Genomic DNA, 14,287 nt, shown 5'->3' on the forward strand with positions numbered 1-14,287 from the left:
TGAGCAAAGCTGGCAGACCTGGCAGGAGGGATGAGACACCAGCAGGAGTAGGTGGCATCAAGGACTGCAACCCACAAAGGCCCTGACTGCAGCGCCTGGGTGTCTCAACAGACGCTGGACTCTATTCCTGGACGTGACTTTTGCACAGACACTTGGCATGTCACCACAGGTGCTTAACATAGAGGCTGGTGTGGAGATCCCCGGTGCTGAGCCATCCTTTTGGTCTGACTCAGCTTTGGCCGCTGTGTCAGGCGCTAGCGTTCTCTGCCTCTCCCTGAGATCTGGAGGTCTGTTCTGGAACTGGCCCCAAACGTGAGGCTGGCCCAGCTGATGTGGCAGTGTCCTGGATACTCTATAAGTTGCCCTCTATGATTTTGCTCTTTCTGTTACTGGCCCCGAGAGGCTGCCTGGTAGAAGAGGAGGACACTACATTAGTAATCAGGAGACCTGGAGTGGCTCCTGATCATGCCACTTACTTGTCCTGTGACTTTGGTAATGACTCTGTGGCCTAAGGACCCTCATCTGTCCAGAGAAGGGCTGGTGAGGTTGGGCCTGAGTCTTTGGTGATCCCACCTTCTCTTGTCTCACAAGTTTCTTCAACCGGAAATCAGTGTTTAAATACTAAATGGTTCAGAAATGCTATCATTTTGTTCTTATAGAGAAAAAGTTTTTGGTCTGTTTTTATTCATCAGTTCAAACTGAAACAAAAGCATACTTGTAAGGGCAGAAGGCAGAAGAGACATATTTTTGTTAAAATTTTTAGGTCACTTGCATATATGATTTGAATTTACCAACTAGCTCTGCAGTCGCTGCTGTGCTTCTGTAGGAGTTCTGCAGACAGAACTGTACGTTTTAGTAAGCAGCACCACTACTCCATTGTGTTTTGTCAAGGAGTTTGATTAATGGAAAAATATCTTTAAGCTCATAATGTTTCAATAATTTAAAATATGACCTGAAATCAGTAGAGATCTTCCAGTGTACATGCCTTTACTGCTTACATATTTCATGAATTAATGAATATGTTGCTCATTTTGATGGGCTTCTATTTTAATACAATTTGCCCAATTTTGAGATTCAACTTAAAACTTACTTGAATTTATATTTTTTCCTTCACTTTGATTCACGGACCTAAGGAAGAAGAGGGAGAGACCGCAGCAGAAGAGGTATGTCCATCACCTTCAACAGTTGTGTGTCATCAGCTTGATACAAACATTTTTAGGTGACAGAGTCGAAGCTCTAGCCACTGTCCCCTTGTTCTTCATAAATAAGGGAGACGGTGTAACCCACACAGTCAGAAAAGCCGCTGGTGACCTGCTGAGAAGGGAAGTAGGTTGGAGGTGAATTCACATGAGGGAGGTGGACTGAGAAACAGGACCTGCCCGAGGAACCTCTCTAGCCTCCATGAGAGGTCCAGAGGTCAGGCTGGGCTGGGCCAGGGCGCTGGGCGGAGAGTCGTTCTCATCTTGCCCTTTCCCACCCCGTTGGACAGCGTGGTGCATGCAGCTTGCCCAGTGCTGGTGGTGGTGTGGATGGCCTCCTGTTCATCCTGTTGAGGAAGGAGGGCTTCCTGCCCTGTGCTATGGGGATGGATGTGTAACAGCAGGCACTGGACCCTGCAGTGGGCGTCTGTTAGCCAGGTGCCCACACATACTGGAGGAGAGGACACAGGCAGTGCAGGGCCAGGCTTGGGAGTAGTGCAGATGAGCAGGCCCTGGGAGTTAGCTTTCCAGTGTCTAAGGTGTGGGTGCCACAGGAGGTCGGAGTTGATGTGTTGACTAATGCCAGAGGGTAGGCAGGCACTGCACCTGGCCCTTGTGTGCGGGGCTGTTAATCCAGGCTGTTAATTCATGGACCTAAGGAAGAAGAGGGAGAGACTGCAGCAGAAGAGTACGTCCCCTTATTTATGAAGTCTGCAGGAGCAGAGTGAGTGTGTGGCGGGGATGAATACTGAGGTCATTTGAGCTGTCTTGCCTTCACCCGATGTCAAGGGGGCATATAATGTTGAGTCTTGATTTTAGTACTTATACTGCAGGTCTCTATCTGAGTTACCTTGACCTGCAATTTTAAACAGCTGTTTATCATCAAGTGTCTGGACATTGTGTCACTTGGACACCCTAATGTCATGCTTTAGGACACCGCCTAAAGAACAACTAAAATAGAAGAGAATAAAGTTTCACAAAGAGAGAAGATTAAGAATTGTATAAAATAAGGAGAAAGTATGAAAAATCAGGAGTACTGAGGATAGAGCTGTCAAGTGCAATGGAAACATTGAAAGAAAAATGATAAGGCAATATTTGAAAGCCATTAAGGGCAAACTGTATAAGGACGTCTGTCTTCTGTGACATGTGATTGCACATTCTTGTTTGTAGAGGGGAGACACAACCACATCCCAGGCACAGGGGAGAACTTCCCGGTCCATGTCTGGGGATGGAGGTTGTCCAATTGAGGAATTAGAGTAGAAATGTCAAAAACATGGAGGCCATAAACACTGACTTTAATTAGAGATATACATTTGTATGTGTGTATTTACGGCACAATTCACTAATTGTTTACCAATTAGAACAAGGACTTTTTTTCTTTAAATAAGAATGCAGAGATTAGCAGGTCCTATTGTATTTCTAACATAATCATATTCATTGGTCTCTCAGGGAATTCTAGTTTCAGTTTCTTTAAAATACAGCAGAAACTTAAAGCTGTGTGCAAAGCCATTTATGTTCACAAAGATTTTATGATTACTTCCTGCCACTCCAGGCTTTATTAGTGCCTAAAATGACTGATTTTTAAAGGTGATTTACATGTATTGAGTCTTTCCAAAGTATTCCATTCAATCCACATAATAAAAAAGTTCTTTCCCTGCTCCTATTTAATTAATTTCCATATTATTGCTGAAGTTATTGAATTATGATAAGGTTATAAATTGTACACACAAATGTGGGAACAAATGACCAATTCAGGTAAATGCAGGTTTGGTTGATGTTGGTGCTAACTCTACTAGAATGAATGTTATTCTTCTCTGCTCACATGTTATTTTAGAGAATACAAACCATAGCAGAGGTTCTCAAAATGGGGACCCCAGACCAGCAACAGCACCTTTAGAAATGCAATGGTTGACTTTGTCCAGAGTTTCAATCTCTTTAGTTTCAGTTATCCATTGTCATTGCAGTCCAAAAAACACTACATGGAAAATTCCAGAAACAAACAATTCACAAGTTTTAAATTGTGTACTATTCTGAGTAAGTTGATAAAATCTTGTGCTATCTTTCTTATGAATCTTATGTTTGTCTGGTGCATCCACAATGTGTATCTTACCTCCCTGACAGTCACTTAGTAGTCACCTTGGTTACATCAACTTTTAAGGTGCTTGTGTTCAAGAGACCCTTATTTTATTTTATAATGTCTCCAAAGCTTAAGAATAATGAGGTTAGCAATTTGTTTATGCCAAAGAGCAATCATAAAGTGCTTAAGTGAAAATGTGAAAGTTCTTGACTTAATAAGGAAAGAAAAAAATCATATGCCTAGGTTACTAAGCTCTGCTGGAGGAACAAAACTTTCTATCTGTGAATTGTGAACAAGGAAAGAAAAATTAATCTAGCTTTGTGGTCACACATCAAGCTGCAAAAGTTACAGCCACAGCAAATGATGAGCTAAGACAGAAAGGCACTGAACAGTGAATACAGGACTGGCTGCTACCTGAGGTTGCACACACCCACCAGGGTCTGGAGCACTGCCTGCAGATCAGAGGGGGCCACTGTGTACACTTTCAGGCCCTACCCCAGGTCTACTGGGTCAGGCACTGAGGTGGAGCTGTGTTCTAGCAAGCCCTGGAGGTGATCTTAATGCCCAAGCAAGTTGGAGAGCCACTGGGTTGAGATAATTTGTCCTATATAACTTGATGTGTGGTCAAGTTGAAGTTAATTACTAGAGTTCCTGCTGTTAAAAGTTCATTTAGTTTCACAGACTATAACATTTATTTTATATTAGGAGCTTATGGTTGGTAAACAAAACAAAACAAAAACCAAACCCAACCCAACTCTTCATTAGCTCTAAATTCAGTTTTAAGTTTTCCCATGGGAATCCTCTCTTCCCATATGTTCCTGATTTGTTGAAACCTCCCAAGAGATCTTTTTCCTCACTGAGAGATTTTGTTGCACATCCTTCTAGGCCCTGCGGGGGTGGGGGGAAGCATTGTGGTGATGCTGTTTTATGTCACTGATGAATGTGGAAGGGATGCACCTGATTAGAGGAGGAGGCACCACAATTCTTCCTCAGTGCTTGCTTGCTGAAGCTGCAATTTGTGACCTGGAATCTGGAATGTGGAAGTTTAAACACTAATGTCACCGGCACATAACAGTTGATGTCTGGACGAATCAGTTTGGAGAACTGCCTTGTTAGGTCCGAAGTGACATGCTCAGATTCTCCCTTCTCCTTCACCATTCCCCGTTATTTCCCAAGTCTCAGCTACTTAGGTTTTAATCAAGAGTTTTAAGGACATTATTCTTGGACACTTAAGGACTAATCATTTTAAAGTGCTAATCAGAGAACTACATTAAAATTGCAAACACAAGGGTAGAGAGAATGATTCACAAAAGGCACGTGTGCATCTCGATAGACACAGAGAAAGCATTCGACAAACTACAGCATCCCTTTATGTTCAAAACATTAGAAAAACTAGGGATAACAGGAACTTACCTTGACATTGTAAAAGCTATCTATGCTAAGCCTCAGGCTAGCATCATTCTGAATGGACAAAAGTTGAAGGCATTCCCTCTAAAATCTGGAACAAGACAGGGATGCCCTCTATCACCACTTCTATTCAATATAGTTCTCTAAACACTGGCCAGAGCAATTAGACAGACGAAAGAAATTAAAGGCATAAAAATAGGAAAAGAAGAACTTAAATTATCACTATTTGCAGATGACATGATTCTATACCTAGAAGACCCAAAAGGGTCTACAAAAAAACTACTAGAACTAATAAATGAATTCAGCAAAGTGGCAGGATATAAAATCAACACGCATAAATCAAAGGCATTTCTGTATATCAGCGACAAAACTTCTGAAACGGAAATGAGGAAAAACACTCCATTCACAATATCCTAAAAAAAAAAAAAAAACTTGGGAATCAACCTAACAAAAGAGGTGAAAGATTTATACAATGAAAACTACAGAACCCTAAAGAGAGAAGTAGAAGAAGATCTTAGAAGATGGAAAAATATACCCTGTTCACGGATAGGCAGAACTAACATCATCAAAATGGCGATATTACCAAAAGTTCTCTATAGGTTTAATGCAATGCCAATCAAAATCCCAATGGCATTTCTTGTAGAAATAGATAAAGCAATCATGAAATTCATATGGAAAAATAAAAGACCCAGAATAGCAAAAGCAATTCTAAGCAGGAAGTGTGAATCAGGCGGTATAGCGATCGATACCAGATTTCAAACTATACTACAGAGCAATAATGACAAAAACAGCATGGTACTGGTACCAAAACAGGCGGGTGGACCAATGGTATAGAATAGAGGACACAGAGACTAATCCACAAAGTTACAACTATCTTATATTTGATAAAGGGGCTAAAAGCATGCAATGGAGGAAGGATAGCATCTTCAACAAATGGTGCTGGGAAAACTGGAAATCCATATGCAACAAAATGAAACTGAATCCCTTTCTCTCGCCATGCACAAAAGTTAACTCAAAATGGATCAAGGAGCTTGATATCAAATCAGAGACTCTGCGTCTGATAGAAGAAAAAGTTGGCTCCGATCTACATATTGTGGGGTCGGGCTCCAAATTCCTTAATAGGACACCCATAGCACAAGAGTTAATAACAAGAATCAACAAATGGGACTTACTTAAACTAAAAAGTTTTTTCTCAGCAAGAGAAACAATAAGAGAGGTAAATAGGGAGCCTACATCCTGGGAACAAATTTTTACTCCTCACACTTCAGATAGAGCCCTAATATCTAGAGTATACAAAGAACTCAAAAAATTAGACAATAAGGTAACAAATAACCCAATCAACAAATGGGCCAAGGACCTGAACAGACACTTCTCAGAGGAGGATATACAATCAATCAACAAGAACATGAAAAAATGCTCACCATCTCTAGCAGTCAGAGAAATGCAAATCAAAACCACCCTAAGATACCATCTCACTCCAGTAAGATTGGCAGCCATTATGAAGTCCAACAACAACAAGTGCTGGCGAGGATGTGGAGAAAAGGGTACACTTGTACATTGTTGGTGGGACTGCAAATTGGTGCAGCCAATTTGGAAAGCAGTATGGAGATTCCTGGGAAAGCTGGGAATGGAACCACCATTTGACCCTGCTATTGCCCTTCTCAGACTATTCCCTGAAGACCTTAAAAGAGCATGCTACAGGGATACTGCCACATCGATGTTCATGGCAGCACAATTCACAATAGCTAGACTGTGGAACCAACCCAGATGCCCTTCAATAGATGAATGGATAAAAAAATGTGGCATTTATACACCATGGAATATTACGCAGCACTAAAAAATGACAAAATCATGGAATTTGCAGGGAAATGGATGGCACTAGAGCAGATTATGCTTAGTGAAGCTAGCCAATCCCTAAAAAACAAATACCAAATGTCTTCTTTGATATAATGAGAGCAACTATGAACAGAGTAGGGAGGAAGAGCAGGAAGAAAAGATTAACTTTAAACAAAGACATGAGATGGGAGGGAAAGGGAGAGAAAAGGGAAATTGCATGGAAATGAAGGGAGACCCTCATTGCTATACAAAATTACATATAAGAGGATGTGAGGGGAATGGGAAAATAAACAAGGAGAGAAATGAATTACAGTAGATGGGGTAGAGAGAGACAATGTGAGGGGAGGGGAGGGGGGATAGTAGGGGATAGGAAAGGTAGCAGAATACAACAATTACTAATAGGGCATTATGTAAAATTGTGGATGTGTAACCGATGTGATTCTGCAATCTGCATTTGGGGTAAAATTGGGAGTTCATAACCCACTTGAATCAAATGTATGAAATATGATATGTCAAGAGCTTTGTAATGTTGTGAACAACCAATAAAAAAAAAGAAAAAAAAACAAAACAAAAGGCACGTGTATTGTCTAGGTGTTTCAGTGCAGGTCACCAACATTAAAGACAGTCCCAAATGGCAGAAGAAATCCCCCCCCCAAAAAAAAAACCCAAAAAACAAACTTGTTGGTTTTTGAAACTACAAAATAATTTACAATCTTTATAGAAAATTTAGGAAATACAGATAAAGGGAGGCAATAAAAAAAGCTTATAGTTCCATTACTTAGAAATAACCACTAGCCACACACACACAAACACATGCACATGCACTTACATAACTATCAAATATTGGTTGTTTGTAATCTACTTTTTCAATATCTGTATTTTGCAGAGGCAATAAATATAAAGCTGATTCATTATTATTTTTAATATATCAAAGATAACCCTATTTTTGGACCTAAAGATTATTTCTAGCTTATTTTACACCATGATTTTTCATTATTTATATCTTTCCAATAATCATTCTTTTGTATCTCTCTTGCTAGGCAAGCTTGTTTTTGAAAATCCTATTTTTGATATCTAATAACAAGACAAAAACCATCCCATTAACTTAGAAGTAATTCTAGGTCTTATGTATGTGTAGGCTGTTGGTAGCTTTGGGTTGAAGAAATTAGCATGTTATAACAAAATGTAACCAGTCCTTTCTGACAAAGTTCTATTTTCTGAAGTTCTCCTATTTTGTTCTTCCAACTGTAGCCTTTCTGAATTTTTAAAGCAATTTGATGAGACAGATGTCTACACGGGCTTGAGAGAAATCACAACCCCATTGGAGCAACGTACTTTTCTGCAAATTAAGGAGTCTGTGTTTACAAGAATGATATTTCGTGTGCTTTCGCAGGCAGTGTGTGTGGTGTGTGTGTGTCACTGGGAAGCCCACAACGCCAGTTTAAGATTTTGCCTTTCCTTTTTCATTGTTGTCTTGGTCCCTGATGCTTCTCAGTGATAACATGATTTTTGTTGAAATAAGGCCGCAGACGTATCGAAGGAGGGAGCAGAGGGGGAAGCAGAGGAAGAGGAAGCTGAGGCGGGAGAAGAGGAGCCCGGAGAAGAAGAAGACTCTTAGGCCTTTTCCTGCCTAGTTCTTCCACTCTCCCAGGTAGCTCCAGAGTCCTGGCCTGTCAGAGGCATCCGCACACCTCAGGGGTGACAGGAGGGGCGTGGGTCCCAGCCCAAAGCCATCCTCTGCAAGGTCCTTCTGCAGCTGTGGGGCTGGCGCTCTGCCCGTCTGCCTCTGGGCGCGCAGCTGGGATTGGTAGGAGGACGCGGGGCAGAGCGGTGTGCACACGCCTCTCTGCCTCCAGGGGGCCTCTCTGCCTCCAGGGGGCCTCTCTGCCTCCAGGGGGCCTCTCTGCCTCCAGGGGGCCTCTCTGCCTCCAGGGGGCCTCTCTGCCTCCAGGGGGCCTCTCTGCCTCCAGGGGGCCTCTCTGCCTCCAGGGGGCCTCTCTGTCTCCACCGGGCCTCTCTGCCTCCACGGGGCCTCTCTGCCTCCAGGGGGCCTCTCTGCCTCCACGGGGCCTCTCTGCCTCCACACGCTCCAGGCGGCCCAGGGCCAGTGCTGCCTGGGTTCTGGCGCCCACGCCCCTGCTGGTCAGCACTCTGTGTCTCTGGGGGGTTGATGCTCATGACGGTGGCAGTAAATTACGACCTTAGAAAGTGGACGCTGGCTGTTGATTCACGAACAGTGCACACGGCTGCTGCGCTCGATGCGGTGTTTCCCCTTGTTAGCCCTCAGCACCCACGGGAAGCTGGAGGGGGAGGGTGGCGCGCCACTAGGTGCCGGGGACAAGCTTGCGCTGCCTCCCAGCTCCAGACCTCGCGTGAGCACAGAGAGAAGTGACTGTGCCGGTCTTACCTACCGGGTGGGTGGATGTGGTGCAGAACGTTGTAAGGTGACGAAGGCGTCTAGTGGCGAGGGCCTGGAGGACTGGGGCTGGGGGCGGCTGAGACGGGACAGTGGCACGGGAATCCTGGGAAGGCATCTGGGAACGCACACACCTGGCAGGCCCCTACCTAAAGTTGGGTTGTTAATGATGTCATTGATTTTAGGGCAGAATTCGAGGCAGCGGTTTATCTAGGGCAGTTTCATTCTGGTGCTGTCCGGGTTTTTAAAAAATTAAAATAACAAAATTTAAAAAAATTTCCTTCCTGTCCTTATTATACCTGTATTGAAAAATCTGAGACAGGTGTTTGAACAGAGCAGCTGAGGAAGGACATGACAGCAAGCACACAGTAGGTCTTCAGCAAGGGCTGTGGTAAAACATGGCACTCCTGGGGGCAGGTGCGTGGGGGCTTCCTGTGGAATGAAGTGGGATTCTGGGCTCTGTGAATATTGAGGACACACAGCAGTGCTCTGTGTGACCACTGTGCACAAGATGGGCCTGCAAGTAAGAAGTTAATTTAAAAAACACATATTTTTAGGGCATCTTGGAGCTGGTGCGCATAGCTGTCACAGTCTCTTATTGGACCATTAAAATTTTATAATCCACTTAAACTACACACCGAATCTAGTCTGGGGTTGAAGTTTCCCCCAGCTGATTTCTTTCATATTGGGGACATACACGTCTCTTCTTTAAGGACAACTAATTGGCTTTTTTATCGGTAGTGATTCAATTCCTAAGGAATGAAATGGGATCCAGTTTTGAAAAAAAAAAAAAAGTAAAGTGGTAAGTTTATGAAATTCTACCTTCAGAGTGGTAGGAAATGAAAGTGTGCTGGGGTCTTCTACCAGAAGCAAAATCCACGGCAGGGGGATCACAAGTACTGTGAGAATCCACTGCATCCCCTCTGCTTGTAAAGGTCTTTAAAAATTATGCAATTTTACTGTGATTGTTGTAAAAGATACTGAATGTGAAGTGGCGCAGCTGAGAGAATCCTTAGTGCAGACAGATGGTTTTATAGGCCAATTCAAAAAGAAAAAAAGTAACTGCAGCTGTGTCTAGCACAGTTTGCCTGTTCCTCTGATGGGTGCTAGTTTGGAATCTGGCCCACAGCAGTCTTTTGTGAGATCGAACTACCTGGAAGGGAAGACGTGAACCTGGCAGCACCCTAAACTTCACCCGGGAATCCAGGCAGATTCCATCACGTTTCTTAAAATGTGACATGGCGATGCTATCAGGCATTCTGTAAACCATTTGGCTTTAGGAAAAACATGTTTCATAACTCACAGATAGTCCAGGCATAATATATATATATTATGTGTGTGTGTGTATGTGTGTGTGTATATATATATATATATATATATATATATATATATATACACATAATTTCTTTTTTCTGGTACTGGAGATTAATTTCAGGGGCTCTGTATCATGGAAGTACATCCCCAGTCCTTTTTTATTTTTTTGATTTCATCCTAATTTTCTTGCAAGTAAGAAGTTAATTTAAAAAAAAACATATTTTTAGGGCATCTTAGAGCTGATGAGAGTAGCTTGTCAAGTTGTGAAGGCTGGCCTTGAGCATGTGGTCCTCCTGCCTCGGCCTCCTGAATAGCTGGGATTATAGAGGCATGACGCTGTGCCCAGCCAGGTAGTTTATATTTTATTTGAAGAGTTGAATTTTGGATAAGCATAGCAATGAGTAAATTACAGGATCAGGCTCTAAATTCAATCTCTCTGTTTTCCCTGAATTGGAGACCTTGTCTTGCATACGGTGTGATATAGGGGGTTCCTCAGAGAGAGGATAGAAGCCTGGGCTTGATTTTCCATGAGCAAAACTTATTTTCCTCTTCTTGTGCTGGGGAACAAATGCCAAGTGTTGGTTTATAGAATGAAGGCAATACTTTTTTTTTTTCATTGTGTTTTGTATAATGAAGGTGGTGGTAAACACTCTCTGTCTCTTTAACAGTCTTCTCCCTGATATTTCTCTTTTCTTTTAGAAAACCCACACCGAGAAGCAACATTTCAAATGTCTCCCCATAAACCCCATGAAGTGTTTTGGCCCAAAGCTAGCATACCTGTCCCAGGATGCCCGGGGTTCGTGGAGGACTTCTACTTCTGACATGGTTGATGTACATGAGTATCTACTTAATCATATCAATATGGAATTAAATGTGAAGATGATGTATGCATACTTTCATGTGCTTTGCCTGATGTTCTTGGCCTTGGCTTAACTTTTTCTGCATGCATGAATAGACCTTCTTATTAATACTCTGAAAAAAAAATGATTTTAGGGACTAGAACTAACTTCTCTTTGTGTTCCAGCAGAAGATTTTGTTGTACGTGGCCTACGCTACTATCTGAGATTAGCTTTCAAAATGCAAGGCTTCCCAGAGAACTGTCATAAATAAAGATTGATAGCCAACATCTCAGCCTGTTGTTCCTTTATTCACAGTCCTCCTGTGGGTGCTTGAATTCAGTGTGTCTGTTACTGAGCCTAAATCCTGTCTGCACTGGGATTAAGGTTTTTTTGTTGCATTGATTATTTGGTCCATGTTTACAAACTGCACTGATTATTTTGTTACATCATATCTTGGGTTGTACAAACTGCTGGGTGCATTGTCTTTGAAGCTTGTCTAACTGTCTCATTGATATGTGTGGGGATGATTGTAGGGACCAAGTCGTGCACTTTTCTGAGCTGCAGGGAACAGCTGCTTCTGTTTCTTTCTCCTGCTGTCCACTGATTTGCAGCCAGGGCTGCCTCCAGGGGAGCCTGTCCTGTAGTTTAGCCTCTCACCGCCAGAAGTGTGTGTTCCAACGGCTGGTCTGGCCCCTGTGACTGTGCAGCAGGTAGGTTGGATGGCATTTCCCTGTTCACCTGCCCACCTTAGGTCACTGTGGACACTTTTCTTTCTTCTAGGATTGTGATGAGCCCTCCTCTTTGCATATGCCCTATGCCCTGAATTTTTCTTTCAGCACATGTTGCTACTGTACGTCAGCAGAGCAGGATCTCCTGGCTGAGCTGTTTCCCTATCCCGTGATCGCGGTGGCAGTTTCTCTTGAGTGGCCAGAAACGTTTCCCTTTCGAACATGCCTGTGGATCTTGCTGCTGGATCTTAGGTGTCATTTGGGAATGTACTGCATGGTTACAGAAGTCATGTGGATCTCAGGGACTCAGGAAAACAGCTCTTTGCTTGTTACCCTAGTAACGAGACGTTTGGAAGAGAATTAAGGTATTTTGTTCAAATTGTTGAAATTGACTGCTTTAAAAACATTTCTTCTTTTGCTAAAAATAAGGTGAAAGACTACAGTGATATGGAAAGTAATAGAATTAAAATTAAATTCTATTTTATTTCATCGCACTAAAGTATGTCCTGTTTAAAAAGCCTGCATGCATATATATATATATATATATATATTTAATTTAAGGTCATGAGAAAAATTGCATATATTTTTAAATAACAACTCCACAAACAAAAGGTTCTTGAGCTTCTTGTTGCATGGATTGACTTTTAGCTCTGTCACAGTGAAGTAGGATGGGCTAGATTTGGCTTGGTGCCAATTTCCCTCTTAGTTCTTATATTTTTAAGTGAAAATAAGTTTTTATGCCAATAGTAAGTAAAGATAACAAACCATGCCACTTATTTAAACTGAATTTTTTTCTTACATTGTTGCCTGTAAGTCAGAAAATTAACTTTCTAGGAGAGTTTTTTTTTTTTAAATTTATTCACACTTCATTTTTCCTTAAAGTGTTATTGATAGGCAGAATCATTTAGGTCAGTAATAAACCAAGAAGAGCCTCAAGTCTTTTCTCATGTTGGTCTTGCCCACCATGCTAACCTGCAGTGGTCAGTGGATCCAGGGGTACAGTGAGGAGCACTGCAAATATGACTTGTTTGATCTCAAAATATTGTTCAGAATCTGCCTGCTTTCTCTAGATAGGAAGTTTCTAGAACCTGAGCGGCATTGTGGATATGCAGAAGAAATTCAAAGCCTCAGTGAGCAAGTATATCACTTTGAAAAAAAAAAGGAGAAAAGAATGAAATACAGAGAAATGGAATAATTTTATTATAATTGAATCCTCCCAGAGGAAGTTTGGCATTTGATTTGTTAGTCTAAAGGATGCCTGAGCATTCAAAGTAATTTTTTTTTTAAATTAGAAAAGCAACACCACAAAATCTCCAGTGCGTGTTCCCTAGCTAGATCCATATGTGACCCTTTCTGTAGGCTGGTCCCCCTCCCAGTTCCTCTGTTTTTTTGGACTGGAATCTTCCTTTGGGGGCAAGGATATAGGACATGCATTAGGGGTGGTTTGTTCTTAGTTTTCTTGACTAAATGTGAGGGGTACAGGAAGAAAAGGAACTGTACTGCCTGCAAAGGATCCTGGGGCGGCCTTAGCAATGTTTTCTTCACCCTTTCCAGCCTGCGGGAGTGGTGGTCAGTGGCTCAAGTGCTTGTAATAACACAGAGCGACCATTAGGTGGAGACAAAGACAAACTTCTGGGCGTGGTGTCATGGCCCCAAGGCCTTGGCCTTGTGTGTCTGTCATCTTGGAACTGCAGATTGAAATCAGAGGTTGGGCAGAAGGGATCTATCAGCCAGACAGAGGAAAAACAAAAGCCCCACCACCTCAATTGGTGCATTGATTAGTGTATAATTTATGATTTAAGAGAATTCCATAATTTGCTTCTGGCCAAGTGTTGTGCATTCTTAAAAGCTTTAAGAATGGGCAAATGATTGTTTGAATGAGGCACCTTAACATCACACAGCAGTCTAAACTTGGCCAACAGTGGATTGCATATTGATTGCATGTTTGATAAAGATGCAGGTTCTTCCTGTAGCCTGTAAATGGTCCTGTCTTAACATAGAAGTATAAAAAAGCCCTGATTATTGAAGACTTTGATTGTTCTTCCCTGTTCCCAACCTTTTAGTCTCAATAGAACATATGTCCAAATATTTGGAAATATATTCATGATCCTAACCAGAACATCCCTTTGTTTTCTGGGGTACTTGATATTTTTACCACTTTGGTTTGGAAGGAATTTCTGCCTTTCTTTTTTTTTTTGGGTGGTGGTGGTGCTGCTGCTGGGGATTAAACCCAGGGCCTTTGTGCATGCAAGGTTAGCACTCTACCAACTAAGCTATATCCCCAGCCTATGGAAGGAATTTCTTGCAAATAGAGAAATAGAGTTGCAAATATTTATAATGCACTAGAGTATTGGGTCATCTGCACTGTTCAGATGTGGTAGCATTCTTCTGTGTGAGTAGGAATTTGAGTTGGAGGGCTCTGGTGGGAGTAGCGTGGAAGGCATGTGGGCCTCACTTGGGGGGATCCCTTT

General features: G+C 42.2%; 1 protein-coding gene across 2 annotated transcripts in view; it reads left to right on the plus strand.

The window, feature by feature from the left end:
• Positions 1-11,375, plus strand: part of SH3BGR (SH3 domain binding glutamate rich protein) — a 53,407-nt gene extending 42,032 nt beyond the window's left edge. The window contains exons 6-8 of one of the 2 annotated variants that reach the window (XM_081300963.1): positions 1,134-1,163; positions 8,063-8,170; positions 10,949-11,375. In XM_081300963.1, coding sequence (XP_081157089.1) covers positions 1,134-1,163; positions 8,063-8,137 — 105 coding nt within the window. In that variant the 3' untranslated portion in view covers positions 8,138-8,170; positions 10,949-11,375. Of the gene's footprint in view, positions 1-1,133; positions 1,164-8,041; positions 8,171-10,948 lie in introns of both variants that reach the window. The other variant, XM_081300962.1, reaches the window with a different exon arrangement.
• Positions 11,376-14,287: the final 2,912 nt, after the last annotated feature.

The sequence above is a fragment of the Spermophilus citellus genome (genome assembly GCF_964194105.1).
Source record: "Spermophilus citellus genome assembly, chromosome: 7".
Classification (NCBI taxonomy): domain Eukaryota; kingdom Metazoa; phylum Chordata; class Mammalia; order Rodentia; family Sciuridae; genus Spermophilus; species Spermophilus citellus.